The 21443-nt window shown below is 35.1% G+C and overlaps 2 protein-coding genes across 4 annotated transcripts; one reads left to right on the forward strand and one right to left on the reverse strand.

The window, feature by feature from the left end:
• The first annotated feature begins 3749 nt into the window (after nucleotides 1-3749).
• Nucleotides 3750-4653, forward strand: LOC113279971. The gene is made up of 2 exons (XM_026528604.1): nucleotides 3750-4248; nucleotides 4337-4653. The coding sequence occupies exons 1-2, from the start codon at nucleotides 3750-3752 to the stop codon at nucleotides 4651-4653; spliced, it is 816 nt and encodes a 271-aa protein (XP_026384389.1).
• A 2692-nt stretch (nucleotides 4654-7345) lies between these two features.
• LOC113283472 (40S ribosomal protein S29-like) lies at nucleotides 7346-12153 on the reverse strand. Of its 3 annotated transcripts, XM_026532741.1 has the most exons (5): nucleotides 11933-12153; nucleotides 10145-10244; nucleotides 8426-8992; nucleotides 7964-8025; nucleotides 7346-7811 (listed from the first exon to the last, which is right to left on the reverse strand). In XM_026532741.1, exons 1-3 carry the CDS (start codon nucleotides 11992-11994, stop codon nucleotides 8798-8800), a joined length of 357 nt encoding a protein of 118 aa, XP_026388526.1. In that variant the 5' UTR covers nucleotides 11995-12153; the 3' UTR covers nucleotides 7346-7811; nucleotides 7964-8025; nucleotides 8426-8797. The 3 variants fall into 3 exon arrangements, with proteins under 3 accessions (XP_026388526.1, XP_026388525.1, XP_026388527.1); XM_026532740.1 differs by lacking the exons at nucleotides 10145-10244; nucleotides 11933-12153 and having other exon boundaries at nucleotides 8426-8759; XM_026532742.1 differs by lacking the exons at nucleotides 7346-7811; nucleotides 7964-8025; nucleotides 8426-8992 and adding an exon at nucleotides 9325-9601 and having other exon boundaries at nucleotides 11933-12098.
• Nucleotides 12154-21443: the final 9290 nt, after the last annotated feature.

Genomic DNA, 21443 nt, shown 5'->3' on the forward strand with positions numbered 1-21443 from the left:
TTGTAAACTAATAATAAAGTGAGATTAAACCTTTAATTCTATCCTCATCCATCAATCAAAGAATATTATATCTTCTTCTTCGTCTCTTTACTCTTTTTGGTTCTGTAATTACATCACCTTTTATCTTCACAAACACGGGAAGAAAAAGTGGCGCAATTTTTTTCTTTCTCAAAGGAATTTATTTTTTATGTTAAAGCACCCAATTTTCTTTTAGAACAAATATTATAATGTGACGTGGATAATGATGCATGATAGTGGTGAACAATCATTGTAAATTATTACCTGAGCAAAGGCATGGTGAGCAAGAAAAAGTTCTCTGAAACGGACCCTCCCTCCCTATTTAGCATCGCTTAATTTAGAGATTACGATAAGCTAAGCATATAGTTCATTTTAAGGTTGAGATGATTCGTCATGAAACGTCATCACTGTCTGTTGCTTTTTCAAAAGCATAATTTGTTTAATCGGGCTTCTTTACAACACGTTCTTTGTTATTCTTGTTATTTTGCAGTCCCCTGCTATCATAATATTTTCTCCACAATTTACAACTCTACCAACAAACAATATGCCAAACACATAAATCATCCTCACGAAAATGTTCGTTTCACAAATTCAAAAACATCTATTTTGGCTAATAGGAACCGAAAATTTTAATGCGGGAGTTTTATTTTCTTAGGCTTTTAAGACTTTAGATACCATAATGATATTTTTACATGGACGAATAATCAAGTGCAAAGCGTGAGAAATCGTATTGATAGATTCTTAATCTTCACTCCTTGGGATTTAGAATATCCTAATGTAATTCAACAAGTTCTCCCAAGACCAGTCTCTGATCATAGCCCTATAGCTCTTATTTGTGATGGTTTGAAGTGTGGTCCTTCTCCGTTTCGTTGTGAGTATTATTGGTTCTCTCATCCAGATTTTTTTTATCTTTAATTAAAAGTTGGTAGGAATCTTTTTCTGTTTCAGTTAATGCAGGTTCTGTTTTACGTAAAAAGCTACAAATGTTGAAGCCTAAACTAAAGGATTGGAGCAAGCAAGAATATGGAGAATTAGAGAGAAAGCTCGAGGAACTTGAGGAGATTTTTGCCAATTTGTACATTGAAGAAGATCTTCATAATGGGCTTTCTGCTCAGGGCCGTCTCAGGCACTAGGACGTATAGGCGGCCGCCTAGAGCCCTAAAATATCGGGGGCCCGAATATTTTTATTTTTGTTGTTATAAATAGTAAGTGTTACGAAACTATTTTGTTACAGATGTGTAAATTATTAGAAATTATAATTGTTACTAAACTTTTTGCTAATATATACAACCCTTACTAAATTTTTGGTTTATGAATCAACATTCCATGTTAGGCGTATTTTATGCTGATTTATGAGCTTAAAACCCCAAAATCCGACCAAAAAGGCCGAAAACTTTTAGGCGGCCTTCGGCCGCATAGCCGGTTCGAAATTATCGCTTCAAATATATTGATGTATCTCCCCCTAAACTAAAAATGTAACTCCGTCTTTGATTTGATAACCTATAAAAAGGCCAAATATTTTAAGTTCGCCTAGAGCACCCCTAAACGGTAAGACAACCCTGTTTCTGCTGATCAGTGGGATGAAAGAGTGGCTGCTAGACAAGAATGGTGCAAGCTTACTTTGGTGACAGCTGAGAAGTGGAGATCTAGATCTGAAGATATGAAGAATAATGAAAAAATACTACTCCCTCCGTTTCCAAAAGACAATCCGCTTTGATTTTGTCAAAATATTAAGGAGACCGTAGTAGTTTACATGCATACCCTTGGTTACTTGCCTAATTTATTTGGATAAAAATGTTAGTAATAAAAACTACCAAAAATTGTTATGGGATTGCAAATAGAAATAAAAAAAGAAAGCTAAAAGGAATGAAGGATATATTTGTTTCCTTAATTATATAAATCTCATTAATATTTTAGATTGGAACCATTAAAAAAGAATTTATGAATATAAAACTTTAAGGGTATATTAGAGAGTTTATTAGAAAAATATAACTATAAACAGAAGCTGGACACAATTCTGAAACAGACCAAAATGGAATAGAGGACGGTCTTTCAGAAACAGAGGGAGTAAATATTTTCACAAATTGGCAAATGACAACAAAAGAAAGAGCTACATTGGTTCTATTAAGGTAAATGGAATTCAAACTGACAATGAGGATGAGATTAAGAATGGCATTGTTGAATTTTTTCGGAACATTTTCAAAGCTAATTCTCAAAGACATATTAACATGGAAGGAATGCATTTCAATACAATTTCTGAGGAGGTTTGTGCTAATTTGGAGAAGGATTTTGATGAAGAGGAATGTTTAAAAGCTATCAGATTTCTTGGTCAAAATAAAGCTCCTGGGCCTGATGGCTTTCCAATGAGATTTTATCTGTTATGTTGGGACATTATTAAGCATGACTTCATGTTGGTAGTGAAGGATTTACAGGTCAGAGAGTTTCTTGATTGGAGGCTTAAAAATACATTTATAGCTCTCATTCCTAAGAAGGATACAATTGAAGAAATTAAGGATTTAAGACCAATCAGTTTAGTTCATGGTGCTTACAAAATCATTTCCAAAATGATGGCAGAAAGGTTTAAGGACACTCTTCCCTCTATAAATTCTCAACATCAGACTGCTTTTAAGAAGAAAAGGCAGATTTTGGATGGGGTGTTAATAGCTAATGAGCTCATAGATTCAAGATTTAAATGTGGGAAACCAGGTCTTTTATGTAAAGTGGATTTTGAGAAGGCTTTTGATCATGTCAATTGGGAATTCTTAGATGAAATTCTTAAGCTTATGGGCTATGGAGCGAGATGGAGGAAATAGGTCAAATGTTGTGTGGAATTTGTGAAGTTTTCTGTGTTAATCAATGGAAGTGCAAATGGTTTTTTTACAAGTGGAAAAGGTATTAGGCAAGGTGACCCTTTGTCACCTTTTTTATTTCTTCTGGTTGGTGAATCTCTCACTTATATGATTAAGCAAGCTCAAGCTCAAGGTTTGTTATCAGGTTTTAAAGTGTGTGATGCTAATATGCTTATTAGTCATTTGTAATTTGCAGATGACACCTTGATCTTTCTTGATGATGATATTGAGCAAGTGAAGAATCTCCGATTACTTCCTATTTCCTTTGAACTCTTATTTGGTCTTAAAATTAATTTCTCTAAGAGTCAAATTTATGGAGTTGGTTATGATGGTGATTTATCATAGTTCTGTGACATTTTGGGTTGTTATTCTGGTTGCTTGCCCACTATTTACTTAGGTCTTCCACTTGGTGATAAGTCCAGAGGAGTTGCAAAATGGGATAAAATCATTGATAAGTTCATTGCTAAATTAGATGGTTGGAAGAAGATTCTTCTTAAGAGAGCAGGTAAAATAACTCTTATTAATAGTGTCCTTGCTAGCTTTCCTGTGTATTATATGAGCTTATTTGAAATGCCAACTGCAGTTTGTAAGAAGCTTGAGAAGATAATGAGAGATTTCTTGTGGCATGACAACATTGGTAGAAGGAAGCTACATCTTGTTAAATGGCCCACACTTTGCAAAAGAAATAAGTTTGGAGGTTTGGGAGTTAAAAATTTGAAAAAGATGAATCAAGCTCTTCTTTGTAAATGGTCTTGGAGATTTGCAAATGAAAAAGATGTTTTTTGGAAAAAATTAGTAGCTGATAAATATGGGGTGGGAGAGGTTCATTGGTTGGCTAAAATTCCAAAATGTACTTATGGAAATTCAGTGTAGAGAGCTATTATGAATTGCAACATTTTCTTTCTTAAGCATGTCAAGTTTAAAGTGCATGCTGGCAAAATTACAAGATTTTGGGAGGATAGCCGGTTATATGATAGACCAATTAAAGATTGTTACCCTCATCTATTTAATGTTTCAAGATCCAAAAATTTGAAAGTTGCAGAAGTTGGTTTTCCAGGGGAAAATGGTGTTGTTTGGAATCTTAAAACTCCTACTAGATTGTATGGAGAAGCTGCAGTGGAACATGCTGTCCTTCTTACAAACTTGAGATCTTTTAATTTCAGTATTGGTTTAGAAGATGATCTTCAATGGTCTTTGAGCTCAACAAAAAATTACACAGTGAAATCTTTATATGATTTTATGTGCACTATAGATTCAAATGATCAGGAGAGTGCAGTTTTTTCATTTATATGGAAACAAAAGTATCCTCCCAAGATTAGATTCTTCCTCTGGACAATTGCTCATGACAGGCTTCCCACTGGAGATTCTTTAAGAAAGAAAGGTATGGATGTTCCACTTGATTGTCTTTTTTTTCTCTGAACCTGAAACTACTTCCCATCTGTTGCTACATTGTTCTTTTGCCAAGAAAGTCTGGAGTTGTTTTCTGGATAAGCTAAACTGGTTTTTCTCAATGCCTGAGCACACTGCAACTGCTATTCAATCTTGGCATTTGACTCAATCTTCTTCAGCTTTAACTGATGTTTGGAACTTAATCCCTGCAACAATTCTCTGGTGCATCTGGCAAGAGAGGAATGCTAGAGTGTTCAATAGAAAAATCAGCAATGAAGTTGCAATCATTAATAAGGCTATCTATTGCCTTTATTCTTGGTCCTTAGCTATCAAAGATTTTGAGCTTATTTATTCTGCAGATGTTATGAACAATTGGCATTCTACTTTTTTTGGTTGATCAGAAGTCTGTTTGTGCTTTTTGGGTGTAGTTTGTGCTTGTAGTCTGTTTGTGCTTATTGTTTTGTTCTTTGAGCTCGGCCTGTCGGTAGGTTTCGCTCTTTTCTGTTCTTTGTATTTTGGCTTAGGGTGCTATAATCCTCTTATATCCTCTTCTTTTCATCAATAATACTCCTTTCTTTGCTGATAAAAAGAAAAAAAACCTAATGATACTCTCATGGGCGAAAATGTGCGTCCGTTCCTGCCCAATAACGTCCTAGGGTGAATACTATAATATTCACTGAAAAGTAGGAGGTACTTTAATTATCCATGCGCTTTAGGGGGTACATATACAAAAGACTGAAAGAAAATAGGACCTCCAATCCATTATAAAATGGGATCTGCAAGGGTGGGGGCAATGGACCTATAGGAAAATCTGGCCGACTTAGCTAAGCATGGAGGACCATGAATAGGGACATATGTCTCCTCCAATTACTAGTCAAAGTAAAGTCTGATTCCCTTCAACTTAAGTTTCTCTCCTTAAAATAGTAGCTAGATTCATACAAAAGCATGTTGAACCCACTCCACAAAAAGGGGAGAAGTTAGTTTTGATGTGAAACCTGCCTGTGCTGTGCTTAATAAAAGAATTAATTTTCTATTCATCTAAGACTTAACAACACCTTAAGAAGTTGTAGATCCATTTTGATTTTGAAAAGTAACCTTAAAACACCTTAAAAACTTGGTTTAGATGACTAAACAAGATATTAATGATAAATCAGATGACTAAACAAGATGGTCCACCCAAACAAACCCTACCCACATAAAACATCTTTTTAGGCTTTTATCTGTCTAACTAGTTTAATGGCTTCATTTCATTCCTTTCTGCGCAAAGAGTAATTCTTGGGTAGCTATTATAGATGTTTAAATACCAGAAACAAAAGTTAGAAGAAAAGATATTTTGCTTCACAAAATGTCGATTTTTTTGCTTCTAGAAATCGTTTTGAAATTTTACACCCAAACTAATTTTTTGTTTTTTGACTATTACTTCTGAATGTACATCCAAACCTGCTGTAACTATTCATTTGTAAGTTAAGTTTCCATTTTTCCTTCTCATGCATTTAATTTTCTTGCTTCCTATTCTCAAGCCTGCAAATCTCTTTTTTCTAAAGGACGTATACGAAATCCAGGACATATACGGAATCAAGCGTAAAGCGTATGCTGCGTATCCAATAAATGTGAGTTGATAACTTGACACTATTGCTCTGGTTTCAGTCAAAGTATATAGTAGCTTGATATCATACGGAGCTTTACATAGATACCAACAGTAAGCACTGGTGGTGTGATGATGGCATGCATGAGTCACACTTGAAGTCTAGAGCTACTCCCTGTGGCTTAAAATTTACTTCATACTATTTTCAAGTCTAAACTAAACAGTCTCACTAAGTAATGTCGGTTAAATTTAAGTATGAACCACCCACACAATGAAAGTGATCAAAAGATTATTGCGAAAGAAAGAAAGACATTTCTTTTTCTCTCTTTTTCTTTGTGTTTTTGGGGACCTCTTCTATTATGTGAACTTTGGTCCGTTCACTCTCCACATCAATCCAGTTGAAAAGAAAGAAAAAAATGAGTTTGGTATAATTCGTTACGCGATGTTTTCGAAATGTGAAGAGTACCATTAGAAACAGGGTTCACCCTGAACCAGTCATATCACAACCAATTCGAAACCACAATGTCGATGATGAGACTAGCTTGAAATGAAAGAAATCTTAATGGGGTTGAATTTTAGCAAGTGCTTTAGACTTTTTGTTAAACTAGGGTTGGTGTAAAGTTGTCAGTATCACCTAGGTTTGTTTGTTTTTGTGTTTGTGTCTTGGGCTTTCCTCTTGTTGTTGTTGTTGTTGTTAGTTAGGTTTAATTTGAAAAATTAGCATTTAGTACTGAAATCTAAACAACTAAAACGCAGTTGTTTAAGTGTTGTTGTTATAACAACTTATTAACTTACTACTAACAACCAATTAATTTGTGATTGGCACTGAGGGGATGGCGTTTAACTGCAAAGACTTGCTGTTTGGATTAAGGACCTGAAGGGAGGGTATGCTTTAGCTTTTCAAACATTTTTCAATCAAAATCTTATAGGAAACAGAAATGATAAATCTTCACTCGAGTAACCCATGAGCCGTAACTTTTAACAATTGAACAACCTTCTATTGCTGTAAAACCACAAACACAACCAATTCACAATCTAAATGAAAAATGATCAGAATCTGAAAATTGGTGACTAACCACATATGTAACCAATGTGGTAAGGAACCATGTGGGTTCCTATAGCTTTCCCTTTGGGAAAGTTTGACAGAGGTTGCGAGTTCGATGACCGGGAACAAAACCTGTAATGAGATGCCATGTACAGTAGAGGGGTTTGGCAGGCTCAAGCAAAACCTAAGTCATAATACAATGAACAATTCCCAACAAGGTGTAGAGAGGGTGAATCTTTAGATGGCAACAGTCTTTCTATATCAAGAAATGGTGTTTTCATCAAATGCATGGTCAGCTGCAATCTCAATTCTCATTGAGTGAATTCAGGGTTGGTGATTGACTAAATAACATGCAGGATTTCCTTCTTTAATTGTTATAACATGCATATTGGCCATTATGACATTGTTCAAGGCACAACACACTTGATGGCAAGGATAATCTGACAAGTTTTTCAGGGACAAACTAAATAGTTACAGGAAATATGACGAATTTTCTTAATACAAACATGATTCAAGAACTGACGCAAGTCGATAGACATCTTTAGGTCATACCATTACATACTTGACAAAAAACTTAACTTGAATGTCTTCCACAGACATTCTAATGTTATTATTGGCGTTCCATTTTGGCTTATCCATATATAACAACAAACATAACTCATAAGAGCGTAGGAACGACTTACTGGTGGTTATTATTAGGGCTAAGGGGAGAGCCGGTACCATTGTGTTTGGGGTGAATTGGACTTGGAGGAGTCGGCTTTGGAATATATGGCATAAGAGGAGATCCATGCTCGATTGGTCCAGCATGTATGTTGGCTTTTGAACTTGGAGCTGGATCAATCCTAGGGTAATCCTCCATATTAAAACTGGTTGAAGTTGCACTCTTCTTCGCGTTACTATTTTGTTTGTAGCTTTTGATTGCTTCCTGCAAATGCAAAAACAAACCAAAAAAAAAAAGAAGAAAAAGAAAAAATTATAAACAACTCAGCACAACTTCACTTGTTGATGTCAAATCTTGTTGAAAATAAACACAAATCATTGGACAAGAGGATTCATTGAGAGCCATAATTTCTATACCTTGAGTTTCCTGTTATGGGTAGTTACCATGTTACCAATCTCGCAGCCAGCAAAGATAACATCTGCATTTGTGTTAATTGATCAATTTCACAGGTCTTTAATCTTATGCAACTACCTAGAGATGAAGTTCTAATTTCTTTTTATTTAAATGCAACAAGTCGATTTCATTTAGAGAACCTTAATTCTGCTCTTACTCTACAAACCTTAATGCTACTTGAACCAAAATGAAAGACAGCATATAAATCCCAACCAAGGGCAGAAAATATCCCTTTCACAATCACAAAAATTCCTATAATCTTGGTTACCTTAAATTAATTATATGTCTGAGAAATGTCACCTAGAAGATTCTAATCAGCAATACTCTACCAGATAAGATGACAACACTAGGAAATGAAATTGAAAAACAAGTAAAGAAGTAGCTATAATACCATTTCTTTCAGAGAGGGAGAGAGAAAGATTTACCAGGAAATGATGATCTACCAGTTTCAGTGTGGGTACTGAAAGAATGGAACATGAAAATTGTTCCTACCACCAAGAACAGAATCCAAAATCCGAAACCCTTCAGCATTTTAAACATAAACGAACAGCTCTTGCCAATAACATGAAACACCAATTCCTCAGACGTAAGCAGATTGAAATTGAAATGATTATTTTTTTTAAACCCTTTCTTGTTGTAGCTCAACCCATCTTTTTTCTTTCACTAGAAAACTATGTTGAAGTATTGTTGTGGAAATGAATGAACAGAGAGACACTGCTGCTATACCCATTACTGCTTCCCGATTTTTAATAAAAAAATGGAAAGAAAACAGCCAGTTTATTTTGCATTAAATGGAATCAGAGAACACATATGGGTGCCGTCTCTCTCTCTGGCTGTCTTCTTATCTCTTGTCCTTCCTTCTTAACTCCTGCATCTTCAGTGGAGGGATATGTGTTGTGTTGCAGTCTTGCAGACACCAGAGTGTGAAGAGAATTGAATGCTGGTCGCTGGGGGTTTGATGGATCTCGAGTACTTTGGAGTGGGCACGTCACCTGTTATATGTACAGTTCATAGTTCATACCAGTTTTTTTCCTTTAAATTTTTTCCATTTTTTTCTTTTTATATCAGCTACTAATTTAAGTCTTAACTATATTGATAAGATGGAAAATATAGTGCTTAAAATTTTACTACCCCAATAATAAATCTGAACTAGTTTCTTCTTTTCTTGTCATTCCATTTAAAGCTTTGTTGATTCAGATGTTTCAGGATGACCGCCAAGAACTCTAAGGTCCCATCACTTTCGGTTACTGATCATGATAAAAGATTAAACCCTGATCACGGTACTGTTAACTTGGTTTCATATTAGGATTCACAGCTTCGCAAATTACGAATCTATCAGAGATGCTTAACTGAAATTAGTATCCTGATTGGCTAATCACAATTACCAGACGAGCATTGCATAATTTTTATAAAAGTAAAAGAGAAGAAATACTCGTACATCCACTGCTAAAAAAAGTTACAAATTCTAAATCTAAAATCAGTGGAACAAGTGTGGAAAACTGTCAAACTAACTAGACCTATTGTTGTTCAGAATCTACCAAGACCATAAGCCTTCTTAGCAAACAGATAGAGAGCCTTCAGATTTCTGTTCCTTAACGGTACTGAAAAATGATGAAACATATTTAGAATACTGTAACAACATTATTATAATACTTTTTTATAGTGCAACAAATAAATAAAAACAGTTCTGAAGTTTACAGATACTATTATGAGAACAACCAGGAACTACAAATGAATATTACTACTTGCTCAGTTCAACTACATAAACTATTACGTACACACAAGAGATATAACTTTAATGTCCGAAACAAAAGCTCACTCAAGAAAAAAAGAACAAAACCAAGACTACACCTATCACTACTCAATAATAAGTCATATACTCATAATGCAAAAGTTGAAACTCACTGAAACTCAAAGTGATTGCAAAAAATATTCATGCACTTCCGTCTTTGTTCAAATATAATCACCGATCAGTAGGTCTTTAAATTTACAAAATTGAAAAGACAAACAGGTTTTCATGCATACACAAGAACTAAGGAGAAACAGAACATGCTGCTGTATGCACGAGAGGTGAAACAGAACCTGGCCTCTTAAAATCAAATGGGAAAAGAAAAGCTAAAAGATGCAAGGATCAAAACTGATACCTTAATAAACCCGATTTCCTTAGCATTGCTGTGAAAGCACTGCCTGCAGCACATAAGGCCATACTTCCTGAGTAATGCATGGGGATTGCCACATACTCGACTACAAAAGATTAGACAAACATCAATAAGTGCTTAAAGCAATAACAGAAGTACAGTAACATAAAATGCAACAGAAGCACACAAGACAGAAATCTATAACTTGATCTCTTAAAACAGATCTACATAAGGCATTTCCGTGCCATCCACAAATATAATGCGAGAAAGTTAAAACGGGCCAAGTCTTCAGTTCGCCTTTTTGAGGTAAACGCACCACAAGGGAGTCAAAAAGCAGCAACAGAATGGAAACACACTATTCTCATCGAACTCCTGAAAACTGGGATAGAAGGAAAAGTACTAATACAGAATCGCAAATAAGCTAAGATGATTATCAAAAACAACTGCAACAAAAAAAAAATGGTGGATTCAGTATATGAATCTGTCTTTAGATTACAAATAAATCTCAATTGCACAGAGGAAGACTTTCTCCCAAAGAAGACACAGACCCTGCTCAATTTAGTTCAATGAACAAAAATAAATTATTTCTTGGACACAGAACCTATAACCACCACACCAAACAATTGAAGGCCCTTCTCTGCTCTTCACAAAGATTGCATTGATCAACCTAACCTCTATGTTAGTTACTTAATAGTGATAGTAACATTCTCAAGTTCCCCCACCAGTACTATACTCCAGTGAATACATTCCAAGAGAGGCTTAATCCTAAAGCTCCAAAATTCCTAGCTCACCGATCCAGCAGAGAGCACCACTATATTGTTCTTCATCACTGAGACTCCAATTTTTCTGCGCCATATACACACACGCCAGTGAGTTTAACTGAATCAAAGAGGGACATAACCATCTTCTTATGGTGGATGGGCCTTGAGAGTTCTTCATGTACATCAATCCGGACATCACAGATACCTAGTTCATTCAGCCGCAACCCTAATTTTTCACCAACCCTACATGCAACCTTAGAGTTCCATAAGTTTTTAGATCGAGGGACCCTATTTAGCTTCGCCCTGTATTGAGCCATGAATTCCTGCTCAGAAGAAGAAGCCATGGCCACAATTGAATTCGTTTTAGAGCTAGTCACTTGGGCTGTTATTTTTCTGCAACTCAAGATTAACCTCAGTAGATGATGATGGGCCGTCGTCATTAACTTACAAAGGGAGACAGAGAGATGAAGACTCTGTTCGCACCAATACAGAAGCCTCTAATCAAATTAAGGTCGGCAAAACATATAAAATAAAGAAATTACCTTCAAAGCGAAAACATGTACTTCAATGAATAGATTTATAGATACAATTAGTTTTCTGAAGGGTGCTGCCAACAACTAATTTGGCTGGCCATGTACTGATCTCATGTTTTAGTTACTCTCTTGATTAAAATATCATCTAAGATTCAAAACAAATAAACTGATTAAAGTGATCTCATTTCCAAATGTAACTATTACATTTAAGTAATGAAAATGGACAGTACTGTAAATTTTTGCTATCCAATTCATTGACAGAATCAGATTTCTGAAGAAAATTTCGACATGGTAATCCTAAAATTTAGAAAAACTATAAGTTTTATCAGTAAAGATGTCTTAGAAGAAAACAGATATTAACATGATTGTTAAAATTAGGAGAACAAACCCATTGCAGAGATATCTAGAATTACTTGTCTAGCCATTGATCACTCAAATTTTAAGTGTTACAACATGAGAAAACATAGGCGTTTGAAGGATTAGAAAATGGAATTACTCACCAAGTACGAGATCCAGGACCATACTGTTTAGGGTGCGAATTCCACACATTTGCATGTCCCATGTTTTCGCTCCTTCAAGATGAACTTTAAATTCACAGCGGCTACGAGGGGAGAGGAGAAAGAGATCGAGAAACCCTAATCGGCTGTCTTGTCAGTAAAATTGTGTGTGAAGGGTTTATAAGGCATTTTATACGCACAATCCGGTGACACCTCGTCACAATTAACGGTTCACCACACTGGATTTCACAAACCGCCGGTGACGACAATATTTGTTGATTTTTTGGAAAGGCCTCTTGCTGCAACGTGGTCCAAGTGAAGCTTGCTCCCTTCCTCATCAAGGGGTGAATGACGCAATAAGCTGAGTTAAATCAGGAATAAAACGCGGAATATAGTTTACCTTGCCCATGAAGTTCCGGAATTCTTTCACAGTTTGTGGAGGAGGCATTGTGAGGATAGCCTGAGTCTTGGTTGGGTCAACCTTGATTTCTTCATCGAAATTTGCTAGAAGAGACCCCAAAAGCACATTTCAAAGGTGTTAGAGCACTGCTTGGTCGAACTCGCAAGCGTTGCTATCTCAAGCTTGTTTGTCAAGTTTAGTTGTCAAAACTATTAGTCTTGATTTCTAGTCTACTTATAGCTAAGTCTCGGACTAGGATAGTAAGTGTAGTTGAGCTCTAAACTCCACGGCGTTCATCATGCAAAGATGAAGAACTACTCAAGGAACTGGTGGAACTTCATCGACAAAAAGGTATGTGGAGACTTGAACATATCTATCACTCAAAAGTCTATCTATTTTATCTCCTATCTTGAGACAAAAGTCGTATTGCTATATAGACTTCGATTATACACATTTGCTATTTCGAGCCAAGTTTATCTCGCGTATCTATTTCTCGAAATATGTGTTGGTAAGCTTTCGCTTTGGCCAAGTTCATCTTTACTCGTGACGAAATCCATGTTGATCATTTCAATATCTTGAAAATCACTTTGATGAAAAACAGTTTGTGAATAACAACTATATAACATCCTCTAAGAATGTTTCAATGATTGAAATGAGAGTTTAGAACATGTAACCATCTTTGGATGTAAACATGATGTGTTTTCACATTTGTGTAAAATTCCAAAACCGGGAATCCAAAGTATGCATACCCGTACACGTACTGGCAGTTGTTGGAAATCCGGGTAAGTATGCGTACTCGTACGCATACTGACGGAAAGTTCACGTCCATGAATTTTTGCTGGAGTTTGAAAGTAAAACCAAACTCAATCAGGTTGCTTAAGTACACGTACCCGTTCGCATACTTAGGTAGGTTACTTTCTAAAATCTGTTTGTTCATGAACTAAAACATTTAAGCCGTGGCTATAATGTTCATGAATCGATTCCTCTCGCAATATAAAAGAACAACAACAAAGAGCAACCTTTATCAGAGAACTAATATGGTGCAAAAGTTGAAACCCCGAAACACATATGCTTTTATGCTAAACCAAATACGATTCAACGTATTGTGACTTTTTCACATATTTTCAATCGTAACCCCTTATGATCCTTTGATAAAGCCTACCAACATGCGCTAGAACTCAATCCCGTTAAATCAAAAAGTCACCCAAACCACAAGGGTTCACACCATATGAGATTGAATATTAAGGTTATGAAAACCGAAATCAAACATCCCATAAACACATAGCAATAATATAGAGCATTCAAGCACATGCTATGAAATCGAAAAACTATCACAAGAAAAATTATAAAATAATAATTTTATTCATAATAAAAGATAGTTTTATTCAAAATAGACCTTATACGATTATTGAAAGAAATCAAAAACTGATATCTATTTTCCTTGGAAGTCAGAACCTTTCATGTTCTTGGGATCTCTTTCGCTTGATAGGTATAATTCTTCTAATTCCTTGAAGAGATCCTTGATTGAAGAATAATTCCTCAACTTTGTGAAAATTGGGTTCTTCTTCGGTTACTTTCTTGATTAGCAAATCGTGTTGCTTGAGAAGCTGAGCTTGGACAAGTAAAGATTTCTCAAGAGTACGTTTCAACATCAGAACTTCCAATTTAGTCTCGGTACAAGTTCGATCCATCTTGTGAAACTCCTTTTCATAATCGATCATACAGGGTATATGATTTGAATTCATGTAGGAAGTAGTTCTGTTTCTATTGAAATTATGGAGTCCAAAAGGACCACCAGCTAATTTTTCAGCATACTTTTTCTGAAACCCTTGTAGAAAGATTTTCATGGTAATATGTATTGAACATGATTCTTTGTTCCAGAAGAATGAACATAAATCCCAATGATTACCGAACTTTATATACCAATAGTTTCCAAAAACTTGTTTATCGAATATGGAAAACAAATATTCTTTCTTAATATGAAATAATCAAAAATTATCAATATTAAGATTTTAAGGAAGTGCATTCCTGTAAATATTTTTTGTAGATATTGCAAGTTGTGCAATTTACACTGAACTCATCAAACATATGTTTGAGCACTTCATGAGTCAGTGTATTTCTTAACCGATACTAGGTATCAGGTTGAGACAGATTACTCTTTACAGGAGTAATGGAGAATTTCCTTTTATCTGTTCTCTTAAGGACTTTATTCCTTTTGGTGGACAACCCAAACTTATCATAGAAATGACTATCATCAAGATATTTAGGAATTACCTTATGTTTTGATGATCTGGAGAGTTTTTCATCCTTCTTTATGTTTAGCTCCATTGTCTTCTTTGGGATCCACTTCCAAGCGTTTCCAGTCTTCATATCTTCTTTCTTTCTGTGATGAATAGTTTTAGCTGAGTTTTTAAAACTAAGAAGATCAGTCTTATGTAAGATGTTTCTTGAAGAAGATTTCAAATTACATCCTTGACTAGACGTGGTTTTTTCAGAGTTTGAACAAGATAATCGTTGACATTCTTTAATAACATGTCCCTTGATTTCACAATGATAACATCGTCTGTGATGATGTCTATGATGGTGTTGAAAACTCTGATGTGAGCTGTTTATCTTGGAATCTATACTTCTAGAAGATGAAACCTTCTTTCGGGAGTTGTTAATGCCATTTTTCTTTCTTTTTGAGAAAAAGATTAGATCAGAATTATTGGATTTTTCCAACAGGGATGTATCCGACTGTTTATCTGATTTTAAAAGATGTATTTCATCTTTGAGACAGTTGACATGATCTGTGACTCTCCTTAATTCAGATGCATGCGAGATTTTTAAGGCATTGTATTCATCTGCAGCTGTTTTTCTCAAGATCTCAGTCTGTTTTTCTTGATCAATGTTTTTTCTTAGCTTTGTTTCTAAGGATTGAATCCTTGAGGAAGACATGATCTTGAGAGAGACTAACTCAGCTTTAAGAGAGGTTATATCAAGACGGAGTTGATCATTTTCAGCTTTCATGTGACATGAGTCTTCAAGGAGCTTTCCTTCCCTTTTTAGTGCAAGAGTGAGTTTTGTTGTGCATGAGAGGAATTATTTACTTAGTTCATTCACCTGAGATGTTTTTATATTCACATAATCGTCATCTTCTTCATCCATATGAAGTGATTCAGATTCTGAATCATTGATTGTGAATGCAGGGCTTAGCTTAACTTCTTCTTGAGAATATAAGGACATATTTTCAGAAGAGAGGGTTGAACTTGTAGAAGATGCCCATTCTAGACATTTGCTGAAATTAAACCCATAAAGAGATTTTCCCAAATCTTGTGATAAGTTAACTGAGTCCTTTATAGGTTTAGCTTTTCTTTTCTTATTTTGACTCATATCTTATAGGTTGGATCGCACCAAACACAGATTGTTAGATATTTTCTTGTTTGCCTGCTCTGGTACTAATTGAAAAGGCAAGGGTACCCAAATATACCTCACTCTAAAACTTTTCCGCCTATAAGTCCTTTACCGAAAGTGATTGTCTATGGACTGAGTCGAGACAGTACAACGAATCGGTTCACACTTCGTGTGATCGTCTATGGATACAATATCGAGACAATACGATAACAAGATAACTTGTGTGATTGACTATGGATTCAATATCGAGACAATACAACAACGAAGTATGATTACTTGATAATAGGTTCAGACTTAACCAAACTCCATACGATTTCTATCAAGTAATTACGGAATTAACGTTTGTGTAATTTACTTTAAATTATAATAAACACAATTATAATTACAGAAAATAAAAGTAAACGCCACATCAAGATTTTGTTAACGAGGAAACCGAAAATGCAGAAAAACCTCGGACCTAGTCCAGAATTGAGTACTCTCAGAATTAAGCTGCTATACAAAATCGAACCAACTTTTTATAGTTGAGACCAAGCAAATAAACCTGTAGTTCACCTAGTTGCCTCAGTATCCCTGCGCCTCTAACTTGCAATAAGTCACGCACTTGGAACAACTCCTTTGGTTCGTATTCCAAACAGTAAAGGAACAACATATCGGTTCGGTAACAACTATTTTCAATCAAGTGATATGAGTTTGAAAAAGGCTTTTTCGTTTAACCAATTAGATCCTTTGTCAGATCCGAGATCTACCTAAATAATCAACTACCAAATTAGTTGAGTTTAGATTTTGCAATTAATACTATAAATCACAAAGAAATGTATTGATGCCGATCTACACAACTAATCAATCAAGTTTACCAAGATAGACCAATTACAGTTGAATCTCTCCAGCCGATCAAGTTTTGTGCACACCAAAGATTATGAACCCAAATAGAAATCTTCTTTGTCTTCAAATCTTCTTAGATCTTCAACAAACACATGCACACAACAACTTGAATCTCATGTATCAGTCACGCAAATAATGGAGTTTGTTAACAATGAATTATCACAGGATGTCTTTAGATCTACAAACAGTCTAAAGATCCCCGTCGATACTTTGATCTAGTTTGAGTGGATCTTATATTAGAAGAGAAGATTCTCAAGCATAAACAAACTAGGTGCAATCAAATTTCAACAACTGTTAGTCAATCAAATCAAATCGAAAACTAATAATACTGCAATTATCTAGCTTCCCACCAACGGTACTCGTAGAGCTTCTCAATCCCAAAGAAGATTTTAAAACGAGCGGTCGTAAAAGATTTCGCATAATTAGGGTACTTTCCTCTCCGGATAGACGGCTCGAATAATAACAATACAACTTGGTAGTTTTACTGGCTATGAGGATTAGTTTTCTCTAAATGCAAACTTAGGTATTTATAGACAACGGAAGTTTGAACACCAAGAAATTTCCAAAACCGAATATTCTCAAAGACATGTAATAAATCCCAAATCGGTTTTCATAATTCCTGGAAATGCTCTGTCCAGATATTAACCGAAATCTCACTAGAAAATCTCAAATTAGTAGATGCACATTACTAATTTTTATTCTCCAGAGATATGCTTTTAATTGCTGGAAATTAAAAACATATAAAACTAAAAACCTTAAATAAAAGATTCTCAATTTATTTCGATCCGGGATTATCCTTTAGTTATTAAGGAATATCTTTGAACAACAATAAATAAGAATTATTGCACATATTCAAAGTATGTCTAAATCTTTACTTTGTAAATCCTTTTTCATATTTACAATCTTGGAACCGATTTGCCACACTTCCAAACGAGTTTAGAATTGGTTCATCTGATTTCCAAGAACTATGTGATTGATCAAAAACATTCAATCACCATTCATGGGTTTAACGGTTATACCAAACACAAAGTTCGGTTCTACCTCCAAGTGGCTACTAGGATCGGTTACACTAGTTTCCATAAAATGGCTAACTAGGTACCAGGATCGGTACCACAATTTATGGTACGTACTTGTGATCGGTTGCACAAGTCATAGGATCGGTTACACCAATTACTAAGACTTTTTAACCTACTACAAGGACCGATTACACATACTTGTGATCGGTCACATCTCTTACTAGGATCGGTTACCCAATGATTAGTATCAGTCACACCAATTATAAAATATCGATCATACCATCTCAAGTGATTACTTAAGATCGGTTGCACTAATAAAAGTCATACGTAAGCCAGGCATTATGATTAGTTTTACCAAGATACATAACGAGTTATGATCGGTTCTTCTCAGTCACCTATATTGGTAATCCAAAGATATGCAATGAATAACAATACTAATAAGCCTAGCGATTTCCCTTTCGATTCACAAAACAAGTTTACGAATGTACTTCCTTTAAACGAATGTAGAACATTGTTTCCTAGGATAAAATATTCACCTTTACCCATACATAATCACAATAGCATTCATACGATTATGTCGATTTCTTATGTACGAAGTTCAAAAGATAAGCGTTATACATCGTATTGTAATCCTTAATACTATGTCTAACTAAAGTATAATCATTCACAGCTTCGCAGTTATGTTTTCAATATGCACGACTTGAAAGATACGTTAGGAATGAAACAATTCAAGTCAAAATATTATTAACCTCAAGAGGAAGGATGATGTGGTCGATGTAGCTCTTTACTTCTTCACATTCTTCAAGTCTTCGAGTAACACTTGTATGTCTCATATCCTAGTAACTTTCTAGCTATCCTATACGAAGTTGACTCTAGCATATAATCAAGCAACTCTTTAAATGAGTTTTGGTTCACTAAAATATGACAACCAAACTGGACATACCAACGCTTGGTGGGTTCAACCGAGCTATACTCTAACACATTCGTTTCATTATTTCTGGATCTTGATATGCAAAATAAAGAAGCTCAACTATTTTCGTAAATATTTATCCAAAAACAATAAGGGTTTATGCAGCAACTGGATCAAATTGATGCAGATTCAAACGATGAGAGATCCAGAACCAACACCATGCTACAATCATACACAGTAAGTTTCGCGAGATCCAGAACCATGAGTTGTATTGATAAGAAAATATATATGGATATTTCGAGAGGAAGGTCAATAAAAAATAATACGTGATTATTTTCTTAACAGAAGTGTGTACTTCGATCAAGATTTTCAACATCGCCACTGAATGTCACAACAATTGGTTATGCATATAATTAGAGAGCTTTGTCGGGTAAACCCTAAATTCAACTATCAATTTAATGCAAGAAACATATGAGGGAAGAGTCATGAACAAAGGTCACTGCAACCCTCAGGATTCTAGGTTATGGTTTGTCTGTGGATGCTTGTGATGAGTACATTTGTATGTCCAAAACAACAACATACGATAATCTTAAAATGTTTTGTTAAACTGTAGTCAACCATTTTGGTCCACGTTTTTCACATCAACCCACGCAAGATGATGTCAATCGACTACTAGATGAGAATAAGAAGAGAGGTTTTTCCAAAATGTTAGGTAGCCTTGATTGCTTGTATTGGGTGTGGCATGCCAGATGTCTGTATGCTTGGAAAGGTCAGTATAAGGGCCAATACACAAAACCAACTTCGGTTTTGGAAGCGTCAACTTCTTATTATTGTTGGATATGACATGCTTTTTTTGGCCTTCCGAGTTGTAACAAAGACATCAATATCTTGCACAAATCACCATTGTTCAAAGAATTAAAGTATGAAAAAGCTCCAGCTGCTAATTTCACCATCAACGCAATAACTATAACATGGGTTATTTTCTTGCGGACGAAATTTATCCAACGTGGTCAACTCTAGTTCAAGCTTACCATGAGATACCTTCGAATGAGGAATTTATCCATGCTCAAAGGTTGTTTAGAAGAAAAAAAAAAGATATTGCGTGTAGGAAGGATGTGGAACGAGCATTTGGAATTTTGAAAATAAAGTTCCATATAATTTGTGGACCATATCGTTCGTTTAAATCAATAAAAATGAGTAGAATTATGCTAATTTGCATCATTTTGCACAATATGGTAATCGAGGAAATTCAATGGAATACAAGCTGGGTTCATTATCCGGATAAACATTTAAGGAAAAAAGTTAAACCCGCCTGGGGTGTGCCCGCAAGAGATTATAAAATAGTAGAAGAGAGAATTCAACACAAAGGTTTACATTTAAGACTAAGGGAAAATCTCGCTGCACACTTGTGAGATGATTTTGGAAGAACAAACCCTCATATGATTTAGTTTTTATTAAGTGTAATTTGATTATTGTACTTTGATTCCGAAAATTTGATTTGTGTCCTTTAATATCAATAATTTGATTCGTGTACTTTGATTTGAAACTGCAACTAAGGATTAAATTGAAACTTAAACTAAAGGATTACATTTATTTTAAAACAAGGGATTACATCGGTAATTTAAACTAAAAACTTAGTCATGAATTTAAAACTAAGCTAGTGTAATGACATTATTGATATCCTCCTCCATGACGTCTTCTTCTCCAGAAGAATCACCGTCAATTGGTGGCGGCCGTTGTTGGGCCTTATGTGCTTGAATAACATCAAATTCATCTTGCTAGAATCTCAGTTGTGCCCGATTCATCTTGGAAGTGTCCATTCCCGTTATAGATCATGTGTGTATTAAAAAATATTCTTTTCAACTGCCTTATGACCTTTCTTCATTTCTGAAGCCATTTTCTTACGTTCAACTAATTTATCAAAATCATTCTTTTCTTGTTTTTCAAAATAATCTTGAAGGTTGAATTTCTGAAGTTGATGATTATGCATCTTGTTGAGATACCTTTATGAGCTTTTTTGCTTTTTTCACACCCACTTCATCCCATCCATTAGCATTTCCATTAACATTCATATTAAAATTACCATCTAGTGATATATCAGTGTTGGGTTGACGGCTTGAGGCTGTTTCTGGTGAAGAATAATGAGAACCTTGAGAATCATGTTGGGATCTACCATGCTGGGGTTGACTACCATATTGGGATCCAACGGTATTGTAAGGGTATTCCTTTGGTACAACATATCCATCTAATAGATAATGGTTATGTCGGTTAAGCTTTTGAGGATATGAAAGCAAGCTTCGTGCTTGAAACTCGAACTTCTGGTTTTTGCCATTCCTCTATTGTTATTTGTTGTTGTAGATTTAACAACTTCATCAATTAGAAATTGCAACAAATTGATAAAATATTAAAAAATAAATTAAACAATATGGAAATGCATCTTACTACATCGACATCAGTATCACCGATTCCATTTGTCGATTTATCTGCATCATCAAAGCTACCTAACTGTTCAGGCCTTTGATGATTGTACCAAAACGACTTGGCAACCCGGAAGCATGATATTTTTTTGGATTCTCAATAATTCCTGAAAAAATGCTGAAAAATATTCCCCCAAAGCATATGATGTGGTTGTTGGACACCATTGATTGAATTAAGCGTAAATGCTACACAACAAATAGCTTGTCTTCATCCAAACTAAACTTTGGACCGCGAACTCTTTGTGATGCAATATTTTGTGTTTCTGGTTGACTTGCCATTTTCTATGAGAAGGTGTAGAAGGTGTGATTGAAATGAAATTATAAGGTAGGTGTAGAAGGTGTGAGTGAAGATAAATGATAAGACTGTATGGGTGTTGAGGGGGTGTTTGAAGTGAAATTATAAGAGTTTTGCAGGTGTAGAAGGTATAAAAGGTGT

Source organism: Papaver somniferum, chromosome 5 (assembly GCF_003573695.1).
Source record: "Papaver somniferum cultivar HN1 chromosome 5, ASM357369v1, whole genome shotgun sequence".
NCBI lineage: Eukaryota > Viridiplantae > Streptophyta > Magnoliopsida > Ranunculales > Papaveraceae > Papaver > Papaver somniferum.

Excerpts from the sequence above, each read along its gene's own strand:
- LOC113279971 (XM_026528604.1), top strand. The coding sequence starts at position 3,750 with ATGAATTGCAACATTTTCTTTCTTAAGCATGTCAAGTTTAAAGTGCAT. Across the intron at positions 4,249-4,336 it reads AGATTCTTTAAGAAAGAAAG|TCTGGAGTTGTTTTCTGGAT; the intron begins GTATGGATGTTC and ends TTGCCAAGAAAG.
- LOC113283472 (XM_026532740.1), bottom strand. The coding sequence starts at position 8,540 with ATGTTTAAAATGCTGAAGGGTTTCGGATTTTGGATTCTGTTCTTGGTG. Across the intron at positions 8,026-8,425 it reads TGGTAGATCATCATTTCCTG|ATGTTATCTTTGCTGGCTGC; the intron begins GTAAATCTTTCT and ends ACACAAATGCAG. Across the intron at positions 7,812-7,963 it reads CCCATAACAGGAAACTCAAG|GAAGCAATCAAAAGCTACAA; the intron begins GTATAGAAATTA and ends TTGCATTTGCAG.